The sequence below is a fragment of the Apostichopus japonicus genome, chromosome 21, assembly GCF_037975245.1.
Source record: "Apostichopus japonicus isolate 1M-3 chromosome 21, ASM3797524v1, whole genome shotgun sequence".
Classification (NCBI taxonomy): Eukaryota; Metazoa; Echinodermata; class Holothuroidea; order Aspidochirotida; family Stichopodidae; genus Apostichopus; species Apostichopus japonicus.
In genome coordinates, this window is record NC_092581.1 from 12,061,664 (window position 1) to 12,084,227 (window position 22,564).

Sequence of the window (22,564 nt, forward strand, 5' to 3'; positions counted from 1 at the left end):
AATTCAAAGAAAGGTCAGAGAGAAAAGATTACAAGTACAAAAAATTAATACGGAAGCTTAGAAAAGTACATGGCAATATTAACGATTTAAAAAAAAACACCAAAGTCATTCCAGGAAATCCACCAACCTAAATACCTATGCAAAATAAATAATAATGACCTGACCGAAACTGCATATAAACGGTCAAATCAAAGTGAATTCTCCCCTCAACCACCTTTTCACAACCATGCTAATAAAAAATTCTCCTTATAATAAAAGTAATAAAAATACATTTGGCATTTTTCCCCTGTTATATCGATACAAAAAGATGTATTTAGAAATAAGATCTCTATTTACCCCTAGCCCCCACAACTTACAATTAATGACTTTGTTATACTGAAGTACATTTTAACACACACACCAACTGGACAGACACAGACCCTTGCATTCTAATCAAAGTGTTTAACTAAACTGTTTCTTCTCTTACCAACCAATTATCACCTCTTCCTCCAAACCACTCACTTCATCCATAGTGCTGCCTCTTACATTGCCATATGTTATATGACTTACCCCTCTCTCCATTCTTAACACCGTTGTGTTTGGTGTGCTGATGCTAAAAGGACGAGATGTCAGTATGTCTGGTGTAGTCGCCTTCCTTGCCAGTAATTTCATGGAGAGAGTACCGGGCCAGAAAGGTAGAACCTGTTAAAACAAAAGGACAAGACTGAATTTAATGCAATATGCAAATTAATTAGTCACAAAAATATTAATTAAAATTTTTTCAAATTTGCTAATAGCACAGACCATGCATACAGAGCCTGTACACACACAAATTAAAGTGGACACAAGATATAAATGTGAACACAAGATATTTAAAGTGGACTTCAGAATGGGGTTGCCAGTTTTAAGACACTGATAGAGCTTTATATAGGCATATACCACGTTCAAAATAGGTAGCTTTCTAAAAACAAACTGCATTTAGGATATGTGTGTTGATACTTTAATAGCAAATTATCAAGCATATTGACAATTTGAACCGCCTATCTAAAAAATCTGATGATACTAGAAGATTTCAAGACTGAATGGTTACAAAATATCTGCTCTGCCCTATTGGCTCCTGAGGTGGGTTGATGTCAAGTACCTCAAACATTTAAAAACAAAACAAAAATACCAATAACCATCGCCAAGTTTGATAAATTATTCCAGGCCTTGAAATTTCACCAGTGTTCCTTGCCTTATTCTTAAACAAACCTGGATGCCATAGAATGTGCATCTCCTGAAAATGTTTGCCTCCAGTCTTCTGTGTCAATATGTGTCTGGAATATTTATTTCTGCAATATTAACTCCACCCAAAAGTGGTTCCCCAGTTGCTACTTGTGCAGGCTTAACGTGCACTTACACTCTGGGCCCATTCTTAGCCCCACCCTCCCTTCAATGTAAATCAGGATATGTACTCAACTTTCCTGGTTTAATGTTGACCCACACCCCTGCTTTGACCCCTTCCTCTGCATAAGAGAGAGTAATATCTGTGTCCTCATGATGTACTCACCTCTCCTGGTTTAATGTTGACCCACACCCCTGCTTTGACCCCTCCCTCATGATGTACTCACCTGTCCTGGTTTAATGTTGACCCACACCCCTGCTTTGACCCCTCCCTCATGATGTACTCACCTCTTCTGGTTTAATGTTGACCCACACCCCTGCTTTGACCCCTCCCTCATGATGTACTCACCTGTCCTGGTTTAATGTTGACCCACACCCCTGCTTTGACCCCTTCCTCATGATGTACTCACCTCTCCTGGTTTAATGTTGACCCACACCCCTGCTTTGACCCCTTCCTCATGATGTACTCACCTCTCCTGGTATAATGTTGACCCACACCCCTGCTTTGACCCCTTTCTCATGATGTACTCACCTCTCCTGGTTTAATGTTGACCCACACCCCTGCTTTGACCCCTTCCTCACAGTGTACTCACCTATTCTGGTTTAATGTTGACCTACACCCCTGCTTTGACCCCTTCCTCATGATGAACTCACCTCTCCTGGTTTAATGTTGACCCACACCCCTGCTTTGACCCCTTCCTCTACATAAGAGAGAGTAATATCTGTGTGATTCTGGATGAGGAAGTATGGCATCAAAGTCACAATCTTCGTCAGCGAGAGATTGGATAACCTAATATCCATCCAAAACTAAAACAGACAGAAAAATAAATAGGAAATCGCTGGGATAATGAATGAAGAAAAGATGCTAAATCTAGACATAATGGCAGGCACATAATCATAAAGTAACTTATAATAATAATAATAATTATAATAATAACTTGACTCAATATCGAGTAAAATATGTTCAGCTTGCACGTATGTAAAGTTGCAATGTACCTTTGTGCTTGCATCAGCAACAAATTTAAACCTTGTGGTGGATACTATCTGTTTATGACAAGTGTTATCATTTCCTGGGTAATCAATTCTGCAACCTCATGTCATACTAACCATGAAAAACACAGACTTCATTCAAGAGGCATTTATTTGAGTATATGTCTCATATATTGCTGGAAATAACCTTTGGGTTTTTATCTAGGAAAAAGAATCTTAAAGCTAGTGGCCTTTGATGCCATAAGGTGCAAACAAACACTAAAAGGAATGATTTTACTTAAGCAGCAGAGTTGCAAATGATTCACTCCACTTTAAGGTCGACTCAAAAGTCATTATCACCGACTTTTCCTGACTCAAGTTGAGTCGCTGGCTCAAGGTTACCATATTTTACCTCGAATAGGAAAAAACATAATTGACAAACTTAGCTTCTGAAATTTAGTGACTTGAGTCTTGACTCAATTACAACACTGGTTAAATAGTAGATAATAGACTATACTAGAACTCATTAAACTTCAAAGGGAAGTACAGATTAATTTTTATCAATCTATTATATTCCATGGCAAAGAATAATCAAATTTATTGAAGATATAAAACCAGTTTTGCAATACATTAATAAATTAATGACGGTATGACTAAATACAAAACTAAATGCATGAAACACATAAACTAAGAAAGAATAAAACAAACAAAGAATAATTGAATAAGTTATAGATTCATTGAAACTCTGGCTTTTGATGACCTACCTGGTAAGTTCTGTCATGATCTTCATCCCTGCAAATAATCACCCCAGAACTACCCACGGTGTCCAGAGAGAAGGACGTGGACCAGACCGAGTCAAAGACTCGTAGTTTAGCCTGTTGAAACAGAGATCGGGACGGACTGATCATCTTGATTTCATTTGCCTCTTTGCTTCATTTCTTAAATCACTGTGATACATTACATCAAATGTCTTGTCACATGTCATATGCTTTTGAAGACGTTTTGAGACATGCACTGACTAATCATCAGGGATGAGCCTGGCATAAAAAAACTAGAGCACCAATGGTGCAGAAGCTCATACCTTTTCGAGCTCAAAAATGTAGGGCCCACAAAACTTTATGGCCCACCAAATTTCAGGCCATTTTTCAGATTCCACCAATTTTGGGCCCATGAGGCCAAACATTTTAGTTTCAAAGACAATTTTGAGCTCCTCCCCCTGTTCCCCCTCCATAAACAAGGCGGTTCTCAAACCTCTAGTCTCGCCTAGTTACGCGACAGTGTGTTAGAGTTAATACCAAATATAAAGTTATTTGCAGGCAGAAATGGACACTGGTAAGCAGGACTCTTAGGCAGTAATAGATTCCATTAGAAGACTAATTTTCAGGCAGTATTGGTCATTGTTAGGCATGAATCCCAGGCAGTACGGAGTACTGCTCTATACATGTATGGTTCCCAGGCAGTTCTGGGTTAGGTTTATAACAAGTATTATCTGGCCCTTTTCAACAGTAAAGGTCATCATATAGAGCCACCCAAGGCCTATTATACCAGTTAGGGAGACTGGACAAGCACTCCTTCCCAAAATTTTGGCAACCCCCCCTCCTCCGTTAGCAGAATCCTGGCCACACCACTGGCTATAATTCCTATTTTCCCCCTTTAAATCCTATTTTACCCACTCTCTCAAACAATACCACTGACCTAAACTTTCTCCCCTCTACCTGAGCAGACATAACTTCACAAGCACTCCTTCCCAAAATTTTGGCTGGCTGCCTACATACCTCAGGCTCAAAGACTTCTAAGAATCGGCAAGTGCTGATTGGCTATAGGGCTCTCATGCTTACAGTTCAACAGTTAATAACTCCCAATCCTGCTTTAATTCCACTAACAGCCTCTGCAGAGCTTAACCACAAATGTAAACAAACACTGCAGAGACTGGGAGACAAATTAAAGGAGCTTTGGAAAAAGGTGAAGGCTCAGATTTTTTTAAACAATGGGGATTAATTGTAATTAATTAACTTTTGACCAAAAATTATTAGGCATCACCTTATTCATACACAATCCAACAATCATCAGTTCAACTTTGAATATGATCCATCAAAATCTTGAGGAGATTGAGATATTTGAAAATATTACAAAGAATGACCCCCGATGACCCCCTAAATGACATTTGACCTCAATTTTCCGAACACCCCTCGTAACCCTCATCCCGAGGAACGTTGTGACCAAGTTTCATTATAACTGGCCATACACTGTACGAACGGAAGCAATTTGAAAATATAGGGCCGCGGCCCGGGCCACAAAAGACCCCTAGTTGATCTTTGATCTCAAATTCATGAACACTCTGAAGGTAAAACTTGCATAGTACTATCGTGACAAACCCTCAACATTGTACCATGGAATCTGTAGGAGAAGAAGCATTTTGCGTATTTCCACAAAATGGCCCATTACGGCCCACAGGTGACCTTTGACCCCAAATTTCTCTCTCATCTCTGATGGCCCTATACCCAATGGTCCTTGTGTCCAAGTTTCATGAAATTCCATTAAACACTGTGCGAGCGGTTTTACCAATTGTTGACGGATAGAGTGATAGACGCCGCACTGTAACAATAGCTCACACCAGCATGCTGGTATGAGCTAAAAATCACAGAACTTTGCAAAAGTTGCGGTATAGGCTCCAGTTTGCGTATACTACAGAGTGTTAGGATAATAGTTTTTGTCCCCGAGGTAGAAAAGAAATCACGGATATTCCGCGAATTCGCGGAAAAAGCTCATGCCTGAATCATGAAACACAGCATCAATAGAAAACCTCTTTGGAAAAGTTGTTCAGTTTTTGTAGCAAAGAGTTGCAGAACACTCTAGAAAGTATCCACGAGGAATAAAATTTTAAAAATAAACAATTTTGAGTCACTCTCTGTCAGGACATGTTTGATATATATTTCTGTCTATTATTAGCTATCTGTATGTATGTATGTCTGTCTGTCTGTCTCTATGTCAGTGTGTTTTATACGGGCGTTACCTTTCTTCTCTTCGTGCTGGAGAAGTTAAAGAGCACCGGATCGGCCAAGGAATGCGTGCTGAACACCTTCCGGGACCTTGAAGCCTGCAAGAGAAAGAGGTAACATATTTATGTAGAACTGAGGACATAATTTATATGCAGGGGTTGATCAAGGAGGAAGGAGCCCAGTGGGCCGGTGCCCCCTTTAACAGGCATTCCTTTATCTTATGCACTATTATTTTGGTAGTAATATGGTATCTAGGCTGATATATTGCCCCTGCCCTTCCCCCCCCCCCCCCCACTTTGAGAAATCCTGGATATGCCACTGCTATTCATTATTATTCTCTTGTTTGTAACTTCAAGAAAATTTGATAGCAAACGTCTCAACTAATCTATATAAGTAATTTATTACAGCTCTATTCTGCTTCATGGCAATATTTCAAAATGTGATATTTTTGCTGCAACATCCATTTATTCCTTTCTAGTTTGGAAATGGGATTTGGTGGAACGTTTGCTTCGTTGTTAAAATATATCTTGTGAACTCAAGCCTTCATCACAATGTGACTGGGTTATTTTTTTCAAAGAGTATGTGAGGAACATGATAAGCACATATGAAAGGAAGGCAGAAAATACAATTTTGTATCATGATAGTAAAAACGAAATATGCAAACAGTCTGTCGTAGTAACCTACCAGATTTGCCAGAATAAAGAAATGATAAAAAATGGCAAAACCATTCAGATCTCATCACGAGACAAACGTTGGGTACTTTCGTTTCCTGAGCGGAGCATTCACGTAATAAATATCATATAAAAGAGTCATGAGACCCTTGTGTCTTGTTTGGTCGGGCAGAAGTAACAGACCACGATATCCTCACCTAGATAAACCCCTTTGAAGACTGATGGTAGACACAAAGTTAACTTTGATTATAATACACCACACACAGGCAAAGAGTTGCCCACATAGGTAAACTTTCTGCAGCTCCCTAGGTTATTCAAAACAGTTTAAAAGCTCATAATTTTTCCTTCTCTGCCAGACTATCGAAACTAAAAATCTGCCCTTCATAATGTCATCCTTCAAAGAGAGCTACTCACCCTGATTTCTACGGGCAGTTCTGATTTGTTAACGATCCAGTAGGGCGAGTAGAGGAAGATATCCCACGCACCGTCCGTGCTGGTACTGTTTGCGAGTAAGTTCAAATGTTTCTGGTTATTGCCTGTAGTCTGCATCACCATAGCGACGGTCTCGGTGGCTTTCATCTCTCTGGAGACCATCAACGTACCCTCCCAATTCGATGACAGATACGACTTCACCTGCATGGTCATCGTCTGACCCTGGTTCAGGTCCACCGAGTGGACGTCCATCTTCTCTCCTCTCAAGAGAAATTTGAGACCGGTGTCCTGTAGCAGTAGTAAAGGAATTTTTAATATAAAATATGGAAGTCATATCCTAAACTTGGGGTGATGACACCAAATTATTGGTCATAACACCTGATTATGACCCCTGGGTTATAAATAGAAAGGGGGGATCTTTTCAGAGGCAGTCTGCTCCAGAGATCCCGCTCGGATCCAAACGTCAGGCCCTCCCAACTTTTGTGTGATTTTTATTGTCCAAGCGAGAAGAAGACAGAAATCCAGGGATGAGGTAATTTCGGATAAAACACGGCAGTATGTAGGTTTATTGTTAACTTTTGATGGGCCATTCATAAGTTGGTTTGATTACATCCAAATTTTTCAGATAAGAAATAAAAAGCAGCATTTCGGGAAGCAAAGAATACATACTGCAGAGAACATTAATAAAATGGAGAAAAACTTGGAAATTCGACCTCAAAATTATGCTTTACGACATTCTCTCTTGAAATGTAGATGAGGGGTGAGGGATGAATGAGATGGTTAACTTTACTGATTCATGTGATAAATTTTGATGTTTCCCGTAATTTTCTCTTTTTCCGAGTAGGTACGAGAATCTCCGGATTTGTCTCGCCAGTTCAACAACACTCACAAGCGTCTGCCAAAAGCCTTGTTGGGTACAATGCAAGCTAGGTTTAACAGACATGGGCCTATTATTAGCCACACGATTCTATTACTTAACCTGTAGAAAATAAAGGCTCACCAGGAATGAGTAGACAAGGTCATAGGGCAGGAAATTATGCAGAGTTATTGGAGGGTGAATGTGCAGAATGTACGTAGGAGCACGGCTCACACTGGAAGGCTTGTCCAATTTTAAGACTTCTCTGGTTACCTATTTTTTTTTGTAAAAAGAGAAAAAGAAAAAAAATGTTATAAACCACAAAACTATACTGAGAAACGTTTAAAAACTTAAAGGAGGCAAATAGAAAAGAGGGGGGATATGTAACCTATAAGAAAGATAATTTCATCAAATATCTTAAATATGTTTTCTATTTCTCTGTAGCTTCTTTACAATAATTTATAATATTTCTTTCCTACTGACACCGTTATAGCAAATCAAATCATCCTACAGCTATGATTTGAGGTCTAAACATTTGCACACACTGCCCACAAACCATTTTGGCAGCGGCAAAGTTTTGTCCGGCCAAGGAATCCCAGATAGGTAAATACAACCAGCCTGCTTTTATCAATCAGTTACATTGGTACTTTATCAGGGTCTAACATGCCTTCTATGTCTATAATAAAATACCATTAGATAAATTTAAGATGATCATAAATTACCCTGAAAAAGAAGGAGAGCGGAGATCCTTCCTTGATCGGAGGACACTGATAGGTCAGTTCTGCTGGGTCCTGGATCTCGTACCATTTGATTGGCTGGTCGTTCGGTTGAAACCTGAATGGAAATGAAGTATAACCAATTCAATATTTCAGAACGAAAATACTCTCCAGTGAATCATATCCAAGGGCTTGTAAAGAATGCTGTTTGATATTAAATGTCGACTTTCTTTTTAGATTCTCAGAGCGTCAAAGCTGGTTGTAAAAGCAACATTTTGATGGAAGGTTTGACTGGCTCCTAGTCATGTAAATCATAATGGATGTCCTTTGGACAACGTCAGGAAGATAGTTGATGATAAATTAATTAATCTCACACTTATCGAGCAACAATTGGAAATTTGTTCTGTATAAGAGATGACTTTATCTGTCGAGTGAGATTCTGATGAGCAACGTTTCATAGGATTTCAATTAAGAAAGCAGTTAAACAAAATTGAAAGTCATTTAGGAGAACAGAGAATATTTTTAAGACAAAACTGTGAAAAGGTTGATGGAAATCAAGACATGCTAAAACTGATGTTAAAATGTTAAAGGGAGTTGGAAGAAATTTTCCACTGATATTTAATACCACACAGAAGGTCAATATCTCTTGTTGGGTTTGATATCAATAAAGTTCTCTATAACAGCTTCTGTTTTGAAGAAACTTTTGTCATGACGTCGAACAACGGCCTGGTGAAGTGAGAACTATAAAAATTTAAAAAAAAAAAAAAAAAAAATAGCAGCTCACCCTCTATCTACAGGCATGCATAGGATTTCAATTAAGAAAGCAGTAAAACAAAATTAAAAGTCATTTATGAGAACACAGAATATTTTTAAGACAAACTATGAAAAGGTTGATGGAAATCAAGACAAGTAAAAACTGATGTGAAAAATGTAAAATGGAGTTTGAAGAAATTGTCCAGAGATATTTAATACCAATCATAAGGTCAAAATGTCTAATTGAGATTGATATCAATCTAGTTTCTATAACAGCTTCTGTTTTGAAGAAACTTTTGTCATGACGTCGAACAACAGCCTGGTGAAAATGAAAGCTATAAAAGTGGAAAAATATAAATAATAATACCAGCTCACCCTCTATCTACAGGGCATGCATAGATACCAGCATGGTAGGCAACCAGGAGAGGTATGTCCATTGTCTGTTGAGGTTGAACAACACCAATAGAGGTAAACTCATTCTGTTCCTCACCAGGGATGGAGGCCCCCAGGAGGGACTGAAGGTCCAGCTTCTTGTAACTGAGCTCCAATGGAATCTGACAATGGTTAGTCAGCTGGTGATTGAAAAGAACAAAAGAAGAACATGATAGAAAACAATGGCCCTTTGTAAAAAGTTAGGTGGTGGGAAAAAACAAAAGGAAATAACAATGACAATGCCCCTTTGTAAAAATTAGGAGGAAGAATGTGATAACAACAATGTCTAATTTGTTTTGATAGTTTTGATAGTTTACAATGTGTTTTTTCTTCTTCAGAATTGTATATACCAGGTTAAAACCAAAGGGGAAGGGGAGGTGGGGGTGTATAAACTCCCCTTTTCAACCTCACAGAAATGTCCAAAAGTAGTTAACAGAACATCCTTGTGCTTAGGGAATGCTCCCAGACCCCCTACGTGGGGAGTCTGCTTCAACGACCCCAAGGCCACATCCTCTCCTTTATAAAATCCTGGAACTGCAGCTGTATATAGAATCTTACTCAAAGGTCAGCAGTATTTGTGTCCAAATATTATACCCATGCTCCCAACTGCAAACCTCACTTTTATTGCTGACTCGATCAATTGTATTTTCCCACACTGCTTATCTTGTATAGATGATCACTAATGTCATGTTTTGAATGACTTTGAATGGTCAGAACTTGCAGGGTGGCTGCAACGTTCCAGCAATTAAGTTTGTTGAAATTCGTGGCTAATACTGACAACCTTTAAAATGAACTAGTTAGCTAGTTTGGCAGAAGAAGCATGTTCTACAGGGAGTAGAATAATGTTCACATCACAACTGTTAAGTTTGGATGAAGTTTCTTTTGTTTAACAATATCACATCAGTTGGAAAAAAACATTCTGACATTTGGAATATCAGAAGATGTTTTTGTTTGAAACAGTTTGATGGCGTCATGTTGATCAAAGGTCTCTTAAGTTCCCAGGTTATGGATGGACGTAAGGTGGATGTCTTTTTTTAATATCATCAATTTTATAAAGTAAATCCACTTTTAAACTGACAACAACATCACTTTGTTGCTCTTTTTTTTTATCAGGTACAAAAAATAAAACATGAAGCTACCAAAAGAATATAATAATTTGCTCAAACTGTTACACCGTGCAGATTATATTTGTCTTTGTTTTTTGTGATATACTTTATATATGCATGATGATGATACACAACTTAAAAGGATTAATCTGAATTGTTTATAGCTCCCTCTACCTGCAACGGAGACCTTATTCTGACAGTTTCTTTCCCGTTCGAGAGAGAAACGTCTCTTATGAGTCCGTACTTCCAGTTGCCGTTGAAGACCTGAATGAAGGGATGAATGAAAAGAAGATGATCCTATGTGCTACAGAGAGAAAGGATCTTAAGCAATGAAAAGTGATGACAGTGACTAGAATGAAGTACTAAAGAAATGCTAACAATAACGGCTGTTATTGCTAATCATGAACAGCAGAAGAAATGTCAGTCAAAGTAACTCATCAAATAGCCATTCCAGATAGTCACCTGAATTTTTTTAAATAGATTATTTTTTTCCGGCCATATTTAGTTCTGTTTTAGTCCTAAACCTGAATCTCAATGAACAAATTTTAGAAGTTTAGTGACAACATTCATACTTGTTCAAAAAGTAGAGACCTTTGCAAAAACTTTCATCCTTTAAACACACTTGACACTACTGTACTTGTGACTTGCACACTTAGTGGACATGAGATTAAAGGACTAATTATACTGGTAGGTTGGGTAGGGTGGGGTGGGTTGGGAGTGGGGTTGTGGGAGAAGGGATGTGGCTACAAACTTTTCCAACAATTATACGATTACTGCGGAGGTGACACAGTGTACCTAGCTGCAAAACAAAGCTCCGTTCATTGATCACTATTTCGAGAGGGTGGGGGGTGGGTGGGGGGAGGGGAAGGAAAGAACAGGAGTAAATATTGAATCTGAATTATAATTTCCATGTCACTATATTATGTGTGCAGGTATCGTTCAGGAATTCTCGTAGTCTGGAGGGTAAAGGTATTGATCATTCTTCCTGAATCCTGTTTGACAAACTTTTCATTTTATTTATGGACTTTGCAAATTTGAAGTTTCAAATATTTTTTGGCATGTAGGGATCAATACTATATGGTCAAAAGGAAATAAGTAAGAAATGAATAGGTTATATAAAATAATGGATTCATATCAAACACTTGCCTGCGATGATGTTGATTTTAGAGGTAACATGGTCAGACTAGGTCTGCTTGGTAGGAAATTCTCGATAGGATGAAAACCGTCCAACTAGAGGAAGAAGAATATGACACATTCCGAGAGAAAATGCGAAAGAATTGGTTAAACATGCACAGTATAAACGCAGAGCTTAATTGCCAGCTAGTTAGAGCAAAGACCCAAAATGAAAAGAAATCATGGATTGATTGTAAGTAACTAGCTGAATGAATTAGCAAAGAAGATGTGGCAATGAATATATCTGGACATCGTAGGACTAAATAACTGATTATAGCAAATAAAGAAGTTCATTTCAAAAATTTGTGCGGAAGCCATTCTCCTGAAGTTATATCTTCTTTGGACATAGGAATAGAATATAAATCTGAGTGCTTTCTAGTTTAATATTAAAATGATATAAAGCATATTTGTGGGATATCCTATAACTTGTATGACAAGGAGAATGGACAAGTGTTTGTGGGTTAACTCTAGTTTGTACCAATCAAGGTGTCTCTAATTTATGAATGCCTGTATAAAGCCTCATTCCAGATGCAGTGTTATATAAACCAGTCAGTACCAAGGAATAATTTAAATCGCCTAGCATATTACCTAGCATATTGCATATTGCTGTACAAAATACTCAGGTTGCTATACTGGATGTGTATAGATGTAAAGTATTTTCCTACACAGCTACTATAGACTTATTCAATGAGAGGAAAAAATTCAGTCTTCGAAAATGTCTTCAAAAATGCTACTAAAAAGTCTTTGAAAATGCTACACAAAATTTAACTGCTAAATTAATTCTGCAGCTACTTTATAATAGATGGAAAACTTCCTTTCAGTCACTGCACATTGCACAGTTTGTAGGAGGTAATAACTTAATACTAATTATTTTTCTGAAGACAAAAACATTGATTAATTCACAAAACTGATAATATCTTGAGAAGGAGAAAGAATGAAAATTTTTGCGTAGTGTTAAGTTTATAAAAGTTAGACGGTGAAGGTATTTTGATCCGCGCAGGATCGGCTTCAGCATGCGAGAAAGTGTTTTTTTTTATGAAACATGAGCAAAAACCTGTCACAATTGTGCCTGCTTTGAAAGTGGACCGAGCATCATGGCGCATTCTCACCTCTAACCTGGCATCCTCTACGATAGCCTCTGAAGACCGATCTCCGGCGTGGTCTGTAGAGTCGCCTACGGCCCTGAACGGACAACTGGAACAGTACCTGGATCTCCTGACGTGGCTGAACAGAGGCTCAATGCTGGAGAGAGGTTAGAGACACAGATTATATACACATTATGCTGACCTCAATTGTGACATTAATGAACAATGACTTGATACTGGAGAGAGGTTCAAAAACAATACTAATACAAACAATTAATACATTACAATTTATTCTTTATAACAATTAAACAATTTATTAATTAAAAAAATAAATTAAGAAAACAATTAATTCAAAACAATTAATTCTTTATAAAAAATAATGTGGCTGACAATCTGAAAATGATGAAATATTTTCAGGGCATTTGCAGAAATTTTCGTCACCTATTTGAGATGAGTTTTTGACAAAATATTTCTTCAGTCTAAGATCAGGATTACATATGAAAAACATTATCTTTGGTGTCAAAAGAAAAATGTCAAACTGTTGCCACATGACAAAGCTTGATATAGAATGTGAAAGAAGGACTAACATATATCACAGTGACTCTTATCAATGGAGGGGGGGGGGGGGTGGGGGGACAGAAATGTTTATTTACCTCTCGTTCTCTCCCAGAGGTGCGGTCTCTAGTCCTGCTGCATCCATATGATCATGTGACCCAGACGGAGATGTGATCAAAGTTATCCCAGAACTGCTTATTTTGTCCTGTGAGATTTAACAGTAATCAAACTCTCTGATTTAAGACTCAAGGAAAATGAGGGGGTAAGTTGAGAGCTTGCATGGATTTTGCCCAAATCTAGCACAAACTCTCTTGACACTAGAACACTTTCAACAATGTACAATGCTATTTCCACAGAGTGCATTAAATGTGAGTCCTCACTATATATTTAACCTGAAATATAACATTAAATCCATGCTCCTTTTTTATTCTATAAGACTATTGTCTTTCTGATATGATAGACGAAGAAGTCACTCACTCAGTTTGTTGCCAGATGCAATGTTTATGAAAAATTATGACGATGCCAAAGTCTGCAGATCCAGACAAGATTTGAACATTCAACTTTTGACCAATCTAATTACACTTTCCAAAAGAGACAAAACGCAGCTTTTAACAGAATTCTCAGCCAAGAAGATTACACTTTTTACTCTATTTACAGTATAAACATTTCTTCGGTACTCAACAGCCACTCATTGTTAAGCAAACAAGTAAGTATTAAGTATGCATAAAAGTAGACACGTAAGTCGGATATAAGAGCGTACCTCGTTGGTGACCTCTGTTATGATCTTTCCCGAGATGCCGGCAGTATTGATGATGGTGACATCCATGGCTTCCTCTTTCAGCAGTGTCACGACGTCTCCAGCCGGAGGCGGCGAGCTGTATTGATTGATCAGATTCTGTAGGACGTCGATGGACCAAGGGGTCACCGAGATGTCGAGTTTCTCCGTGGCGTTGATGATGAGATACGTCGCCGTTGATTCAACATCCTGTAAATCTTCGTCTGCATCCACTTCGTCTAGTTTGAAGAAAAAAAAGAAAGAATTAAAATTAATAAACTGATTAAATAATACACTGATAAAATTAATAAACTGTTTAAATAATACACTAATTAACTGTTCAATTTTATCGTGAACTTTTATCATGATAGAAACCATATTTTGTTTCATCAATACACTGATTAAATTAATAAACTGATTAAATAATACACTAATTAACTGTTAAATTTTTATTGCTAACTTTTATCATGGGTGAAACCATATTTTGTTTCATCAAAGACTGGTTAATGAAACGACTGAGAAAAGTCATTTGGTGGAACATTGGGAGGGGAAAGATTCATTTTACAATTACTTTGTGAAGGTAACTTGTATCACCTCCCAAATTGTAACAAGTTAAATATAAAATGCAGAAATTTTCTGAAAGTAAAATTGATTGAAGTGCAGTGTGTTGCTGAGTAGAGTCTTACATGGATTAGGTATTTTCTGATATGTGAAATTGGGAAAATGGAGTTTGATATTAAAGACAGCTTTCATCCACGAACATCAAATGAGTCGGAATTCAAAAAGAGCTTCTGTTGACTTCCTTAGCTGTGAGAAATACCAACCTGAACTGAACTGAGCTAAGCTAAAGTTGCTTAAGACCGCAATATCCTGTAAATTACTTTTGCTATCAGAGCTGGCTAATGTGGAGTTGGTCAGTCTCATGGATAGGGTTTCAATGAGCTAGTGTTGGCTTCTTAACCCTTGAGAAATAATAAACTGAACTATTACTAAAGTTAACTAAACTAAAAATGCTTCAAACTGCAATATCGTGTAATTTACTTTAGCCTGGCTATTAAACTGACTAATGTGGAGCTAGTGTTTCTCATGGATAGAGTTTCAAATGAGCTTCTATTGGCTTCCTAACCCTTGAGAAATACTAAACTGAACAGAACTAAATTTGCTAGAAACAATCATGCAGCATGATTTACCTTTGCCATCAGAGCTGGCTAATGTGGAGCTGATAAGACATGTGGACAGGGTTTGAAATGAGCTTCTGTTGGGCTTACTAACCCTTGATAAACTGAACTAAACTTAACTTGCTAGAAACAATCGTGCAGTTTGTTTTACCTTTGCCATCAGAGCTGGCTAATGTAGAGCTGATAAGACTCATGGACAGGGTTTCAAATGAGCTTCTGTTGGGCTTCCTACCCCTTGATAAACTAAATTTGCTAGAAACAATCGTGCAGCTTGTTTTTACCTTTGCTAATGTGGTGCTAGTGATTCTCATGGATAGAGTTTCAAATGAGCTTCTGTTGGGCTTCCTAACCCTTGTTAAACTGAACTAAACTAAGTTTGCTAGAAACAATCGTGCAGCTTGTTTTACCTTTGCCATCAGAGCTGACTAATGTAGAGCTGATAAGACTCATGGATAGAGTTTCAAATGAGCTTCTGTTGGGCTTCCTAACCCTTGATAAACTGAACTGAACTAAATTTGGTAGAAACAATCGTGTAGCTTTTTTACCTTTACCATCAGAGCTGGCTAATGTGGAGCTAGTGAGTCTTAAGGAGGAAGCTATTCCACTGTCTGATCTTCTCAAGTTCTCCCGAGCGGACGCTGCTGGTTCCATCGCCTCTTCTGCTTCTGAGTCTGATTCACTGGTGAAGATATCCTGAAAAAATCCCTTCACTTTACCAAAAAATCCATCCATTTCTTCGCTATCGGAATCTTCCTGGTCCTCAGACGGGACTGTATCCTGAGGCAGCGGTTTCTCTTCATCCTGAGGTGTGGCTAGGTCTAAACATAAATATAAAAATACTAAATTTAAGAAATAAATTTTAAAAAAAAAGTTTAAAAATTTAAAAAAATATTAAAAATAAAAAGTATGTAATATTCAAAATGTAAAGGTTTGCAATATTGAAATTTGTTTTGCTATTTAATTTATTTTTATGATTATTTTCTTTTCTTGTTTATTCATATTGTATTCCTGGATTGTTGAAATCAATTCAATCCAACTCAACATCATGAACATGTCCAATACAATTTTTCAGTCTAGCTTTGCAAATGAAATTCTTTGAGTATCTCTTTAAAGAGTTTATTAATATGAAAGAGGATCTGACATTTTGGTCCTAGCAACAACTTGATCATAGGCAGAAAAATTTACCTGCATATGCCCTTTTTGCAGTTAATAATCAATTTGTACTTACAACCATTCTTGCTCCTATTTTGAGAATTTATTGTAAATAACAACATCAAATAAAATATCAAATGAATCAACAAAAAAATTTAAAGCAATAAGAGTTTGTTCATTTTAATAATTGCCACACCAACATTATTATGTCATATTTCTGCAATCCAAACTCATTTTAAGATCTACTCTTTCTTTACTGACACCAAATTTTGTTTTAAACTTTTCAAGTCAGATCTCTTCAAATTTAACACAATCAAAAGCTGTCTTAAAAAATGGTCTCAGAGAATAACTTAGTGTTCCAATTTTGTGTAGCAGTTTTTAATGCTCTGAAATTTGTCTCTAATAAAATACTAGGGTTCCTGTCTAAACAAAAAAGTTATTTTAAAATATATATAAAAAAAATATATATATATAATTGAAATCGTAGTGAGTTGAAAAATACAGAACAGTGTAAAAACTTCCAGCCTCCACCGGGGTTCGAACCCAGGCCTCCTGCTTACATGCGGACACCCTAACCACTAGGCTATGGACGCTGATTGTATGTCTAGAGGTTCGAAACTGGCAAGGTAGATCGTAATTCCACTGTAGGCGCTTTTCACCTGTATCGAACAATACTAGTTCTGTTTTTGGTGACATATTTGCCTTCTATATATATATATATATATATATAGGTTGAGTTGAGACTAGTGGAACACTAGTAGTTGTTACTCAGAGTTTCACGCGTTGAGCGATCATTACAAACTGGATATATATCTCTGGACTAGTACAACAATTTAAATATTTTGCATAGAATTTTGTAATGTAATACTGGATAAATAATTCCCTGTGTTTGAAATTAATTTAAAGTTCAAGTTACCATAGGTGAGGGATTTTATCTGTTATTGAGCTTTATTATGTATGGAGTCATTCCGTACAATGCACATGTCTGTGTGTAGCTGTACTGTTGCTGAATACTATGAGATGTGCACTGTGACTATGTTTTTAATTGCCTTTTGCATGTACTCTTGTATAAACTTGAAATTTTGATTTTTGGTCATGTTTATTTGTTTATTTTTCTTTCTTTCATATGGTGTCTTCTCCCACAAGCTCTTATATTCTTACACCTTAATCCTCTGTGCTTTCTGTTCAGAAAGTTAGGCGTTTTGTTTCTCCATTTCTAAATACGCTCTTTGCTTGTATCAGTTAAATTTTAATCTTTCTAATTCTGTTTTCTCTTTCTAATGCTATTTTCTCTTTCTATTTCTGTTTTCTCTGTTCATGAAAGTAGATATAGCATAATCTTGAATCCAGATCGACTATTGCCACAGAGTGGATGCATTGGCATCTACAACAAAAAGCTCTAAACCACCACCTCATTTTAATATTACATAAAACCCACATCAACAAATCCCTCAACCGGCAAATATGCAAAGTGCCAACAAGTGACAACGAGCTGTCACAAGAAGTTCAAAAACATGCAACCACCCATCACCATTCAAAAACATCAGACCATATTTCTTACCTCCTCAAAGATGATCCTGTGCACATTTAATGAAAACCTGTAAACAACCTATGACCAAGGAACTTTCATATCGCGAGATCTCTTTGTTCTGATTGGTTAAAGCTCAATTAGGTTTTCTTCGTGACTTTTGAAAAGGTTCTACTGATTTCGTGATCAAAGATTAATCCTATAAGCCAATTGACATAAGTTCAATAGCAACCACTGCTCATGCTGAATATCCATAAAATTTGATTCAGAATTGTTGTTTAGATAGGGAACAGAAATTCATGAAATCTTCCAGAAATAGATAAACTCATATGACATTGTTGGACTACACTAACAGTGGCATTTACGTATCATCATATTTTCAAATGATAATTACATTTAAGTTCCCGCACATGCAGTATACCACCACAAAGAATACAGGACTAGGGGAAAGGGGATAATTCCCCATCAGTGAAAAGAAATTGACAGGGTGTACGTAGGTGCAGTGAAGGGTACATCTCAAGACCCCTTCATAAGACCCAGATGCAATCATGTGCAACTATTGATACCTACCACTCAAAGATATGTCATCATAATCTAAAATGATAAAAAATGATTTCATTTACCTTAAAGCCAACCGAACAGTTTGTGATACAAAATTACGTTCACCGACCCACCGAAAAAGAACCTGCTTTGCTTTCAAATGATCTATTAAAGTTAGCATGTATCTCATATGTGATTAAACTGCTTTCCTGACCTACCAGTGATCGTCCAAATCTACTACACGGCGGTAGGTTGAACAAAAACAGGACAAACAAACTACCTATGTAAGTTTGTGAGTTCCCCCACCCCTTATTCATCCCCCCACACCCACTAGCTCAGACAGGGTGGGTAATATTTGCCCCACTCCATTCAAGCAAAGATCACAGTTAAAAGTCAAACGTCATTGAAAAAAAAAAAATTGGGGGGGGGGGAAAGAGTGGGATTATGGTAAACTGTCTCAGGGTGAACATGGGGTGTACTCAACATGACACGGTTCTTTTACTCTTACTTAAGCTGGTTTCTTGGAGAACCTGAACCTGGAGTGAGGGTGAGGGGGTGAGGAGGGGGGGGAGCGGGAGGATTGCTAAGTAACAATGTTGGTGATTCTAGTAGAATGTTTCATAATGGATGAACTATTTTTATAATATTTTGTTTTTTCATCAGGAGACAACTGACCACTACTGAGCAAGCTACTGCTGTAGTGTCCATCCCACTCCAGCTCTGTATCACTCTGTGAGTCACTGTCCGTCTCCGTCTCGGTGACGGGGTAAGACTCCAGGCTCCTGGTCCCTCCGAATCCAGGCCCATCGAGGCTGTCCTTAATTCCTGGCGCTAAGGAGTCATAAGGACTGCTACACAGAATCGGATGGCTGTCTGCTTTAACCAGCTACAAATAAAACAAAGAGTGAAAGAAAGGAAGGATATGAAAGTAATTAATTGAAAAATTCATTAAAGGAGCAGAAAGTTATTATTTAATGAACAGGAATATGGTTTACTATAGAAGCAGTGACAGGGTCTGCAAGGCTGGGCTAATGTTTGGTATACAAGCTGGAGGTGTGGTGCTTATGTAGGGAGGGGACGAATACCAGTTGTATTTATTTAGATGTAATTTTGATGAGTGTAGTGTTTTTAATTGTGAGGTGGTAGAATATAGTGTGGAAGGACATAGCCTGACTGGGTGGAGAATTGGCTTAATGAAGGTTTGGTTGAAAAGTCATGTTACTGGATGTATAGTATGGCAATGAAGTTCAAATGGGATGTAGTGTGACTGCATGTAACTGAAGTAGTTAGGCAGTAATGTAGTAGTGGGATATGCAATGAGGCTGCGTGTAGGGACATGCCACAGCCAGGTTATATGTAGTGGAGTATAGTGGGGCAGAGTGTAGATATTGAGGGGGGTGGCTCTATAAATCCAGAGTGTAGCAAGAATTGGTCATAGTGATGAGTAATGGGAGAGTTGGTGAGGGGCAAACAAACAGCTAAATGGCAACATGAAAAACAAACCTTGATAAGTAATTCCCAGGGTGTGTAGTCATCTTCATCTTCCAGCACAGGCTCTAGAAACGGTTCCCATAGCGATATCTTCTCGTTATATATCATCCCTTCTAGGGTCATCTCCATCTCTGCTCTCATCTGTGTAACCATAAAGAGATAACATACAAGGAGATAATAAAACCATGATGTAGGTGCTTCTATGATGGAAGGATTAATAAACCCAATTGACATGTTGTCAACTTTTCAAGAGAGCCACTTTTAATTTGTTTCAACTCCATTTTTTTTTTCTGTGGAGAGTTCATTATCAACATCACACCCAGGTGTTATATAGAAATGAATCTAGCCATAGGTACATTTGATAAGAGAGTAAATGCTTTGTTTGGCTAAAGTGCTTAATATTGTTATTCAAAATGTAGAAAAAGCTAAGACATCCATTGTGACATAAATGAAAGAAACTGAAGATAATATTATGTGGTCATTTTCACTGTGTAGCCCAAAGAGGTTACCATGGAAACACAATTTTCTGCTCTGATATACTCTGCTTCCACTGACACACGAACAGTACAATGATGATCGAAAATGATATTAAAAAATAGCAACGGACGTACACAGGCTGACCAGTCGAAGACAAGCGTCCTCATCCGAATCTGGAATATCATGACGGATAGATGATCACGTGCTGCCTCTAACTCCAGACAAACACTCAGGCGAGGCATCTGTACGGTCAGTTTCTGGGTGGGAGTGGATGAGGGCTCTGGAACTGGGGCAAAATCTACCATGTTCTTCATGCTCCCTGTTGTAAGAAAAATCAAAAGAGGATAATATGCACAAAATGTAGCATTAAAGAGTAAGGGGTGTTTCCCCAATAAATGAAAAAAGGAAGAGATATATTCCAAAAAGTTTTTTAGGGTAAGTCCTCTTTCCTCACGTGTACTTCAAAATCATTATTAGAGAACAAGAAAATACCTGAATATGGTGTATCTTCGAGGGTATTGACCCCTAACCCCCCTCCCCCCACCCCCAACAAGGGCTTCTCTGACTTAGTGGTCCTAGTACCTTTGAGTCAGTAATGGTGCATCCATTCAAAAATCTTACAACAAGTTTTATGTATCATTCCTTTGCTAAGGTTATTGAAAACCATGCATCAATACTATCAATGATTATGGTCATTTAGGCCCAGACACCAGCAAAATGTTTAAAACACGAGCTGGTAAAGATTTATAATTCCTAACCTTTGTTAAAGTTAGTACGATGATACATGGCCTGTGAAAAGTGATATCAAAATTAAACTACACCACAAGAAGAGAGGAGAGATGATAAAAAACAAAAGAAGAATATAAATGAAGCAATCACCTTTCCTTCTTTGAAAACCATGAGAGAAGATGGGTTTAGGTGTCCACAGATTTTCTTGATCGTAATCGTCTGTGAGTGGCCGTGAAGATGCAGATTTCTGCAAATTGAACAAATTCAAAGGAAAGATGTCGCCTATACCAAAATTACAATTATTATCTTTACATCATCAAATGAGGAATATTTCAAAATAAGGAATCATTTGTATAAAGCTTACTGGTATTGTTGAATCAGTGTGTGCTATCGTTTAATTTGATCAGGGAGATCAGTTATTCATTCTGAATTCTCTTTATATTATTTTATTGTCATTACAGTAGTATAACAACAGTACTAAAGCTAGGGCTTCATAAATCTGCTATTAAATATGCTAGATCAAGGCTGATTTACTGCTATGGCACTAATGCAACATAGTTGGAACCTGTTTTCTGTTCAAGGGTATCTTTAGGCGTCTGAGGCTACGCTAGCCTCCAAATAGGACCAGGTAATATCACCACATAATCTGAAATCATCCAAAGTGACTAGATAAACAATGATGCTTACTGCTAGATAAGCATTATATCACAATCACACCTTAGCAATGGTCATTGTTGCAGGGTTTGATCCTTACAGGATCTTGTTGACATGCTTTAGTTTTCGCTAGGTTGCTTCTGACGATCAAGAATCCTGCTAGGATTCAAACGTCCTACACTTCGGACACTCCTTCCACATATACCAACAATGGATTCATCTTAGTAGAGACTTAATCAGTAATTCAATTTTGCTTTAAAGTTTTCATATATGCAAAGAAAAATGCAAAAGAATCTCTTCTTGACTTGTTTACCTGCGTTACAGACGACAGAGCATTTGAGACTCCGAGCATGACGTTAACCACCCTGGGGGAGATGTGGAAGCAGACGTCTGTAAAGTCCACGGCAACCGTCTCCTGTCTGTCTTCAGAGACACTTCTCGTCACGGATATTGCACACGGATCTAACACCTGAGATGTGAATCAAAATCAGTTTGGTTCATTTTAATTAGTTTATCGTAGATTATTGAAGTCTAAATGAGTCTAACTTAGTAGAATAGGAGCTTTGTGCATTCATAAAGCATCAGATAAAAGAGGCTAGTTTTTGTGTTGTTGTTATGACATTTTACTGCAATGCTATTAGTACACCTGTCCAAAAGCATGTCTTAAACTGATAGGCAGGCAAAAGGTTCTGCCAAAGGACGAATAATCTATGGCCTGCCAGGTTTTTAAAAGCAGACTATAACTGCAGCCAGCAAAATCCTAAAATATTGAAGTAATGTGTATTAGCTGACAACAAATCAGCTCACATGATGAATTTCACTGAATTACCAATAAGGTAAAAAAAAAAGGTGCAATTTGTAATACACTGGGGACTTTCTATATAGGGAGCTTTTACTTGTGATAGAATATTTCAACATTGCAGATGGAATA

General features: G+C 37.6%; 1 protein-coding gene across 6 annotated transcripts in view; it reads right to left on the minus strand.

Annotated features, from left to right (window-relative positions):
• LOC139962973 (intermembrane lipid transfer protein VPS13A-like) overlaps positions 1-22,564 on the minus strand; it is a 115,778-nt gene that overhangs the window by 17,472 nt on the left and 75,742 nt on the right. For 4 of the 6 annotated variants that reach the window (XM_071963398.1, XM_071963402.1, XM_071963400.1 and 1 more), the window contains 20 exons: positions 21,947-22,102; positions 21,130-21,226; positions 20,385-20,569; positions 19,786-19,914; positions 18,958-19,168; positions 18,313-18,336; positions 15,608-15,880; positions 13,870-14,123; positions 13,208-13,314; positions 12,579-12,711; positions 11,443-11,526; positions 10,471-10,560; positions 9,134-9,330; positions 8,012-8,123; positions 7,434-7,562; positions 6,416-6,721; positions 5,345-5,428; positions 3,096-3,206; positions 2,017-2,169; positions 550-681 (listed from right to left, as the gene is read on the minus strand). In XM_071963398.1, coding sequence (XP_071819499.1) covers positions 550-681; positions 2,017-2,169; positions 3,096-3,206; positions 5,345-5,428; positions 6,416-6,721; positions 7,434-7,562; positions 8,012-8,123; positions 9,134-9,330; positions 10,471-10,560; positions 11,443-11,526; positions 12,579-12,711; positions 13,208-13,314; positions 13,870-14,123; positions 15,608-15,880; positions 18,313-18,336; positions 18,958-19,168; positions 19,786-19,914; positions 20,385-20,569; positions 21,130-21,226; positions 21,947-22,102 — 2,967 coding nt within the window. The remainder of the gene's footprint in view (positions 1-549; positions 682-2,016; positions 2,170-3,095; positions 3,207-5,344; positions 5,429-6,415; positions 6,722-7,433; positions 7,563-8,011; positions 8,124-9,133; positions 9,331-10,470; positions 10,561-11,442; positions 11,527-12,578; positions 12,712-13,207; positions 13,315-13,869; positions 14,124-15,607; positions 15,881-18,312; positions 18,337-18,957; positions 19,169-19,785; positions 19,915-20,384; positions 20,570-21,129; positions 21,227-21,946; positions 22,103-22,564) is intronic. The other 2 variants (XM_071963403.1, XM_071963404.1) reach the window with 2 other exon arrangements.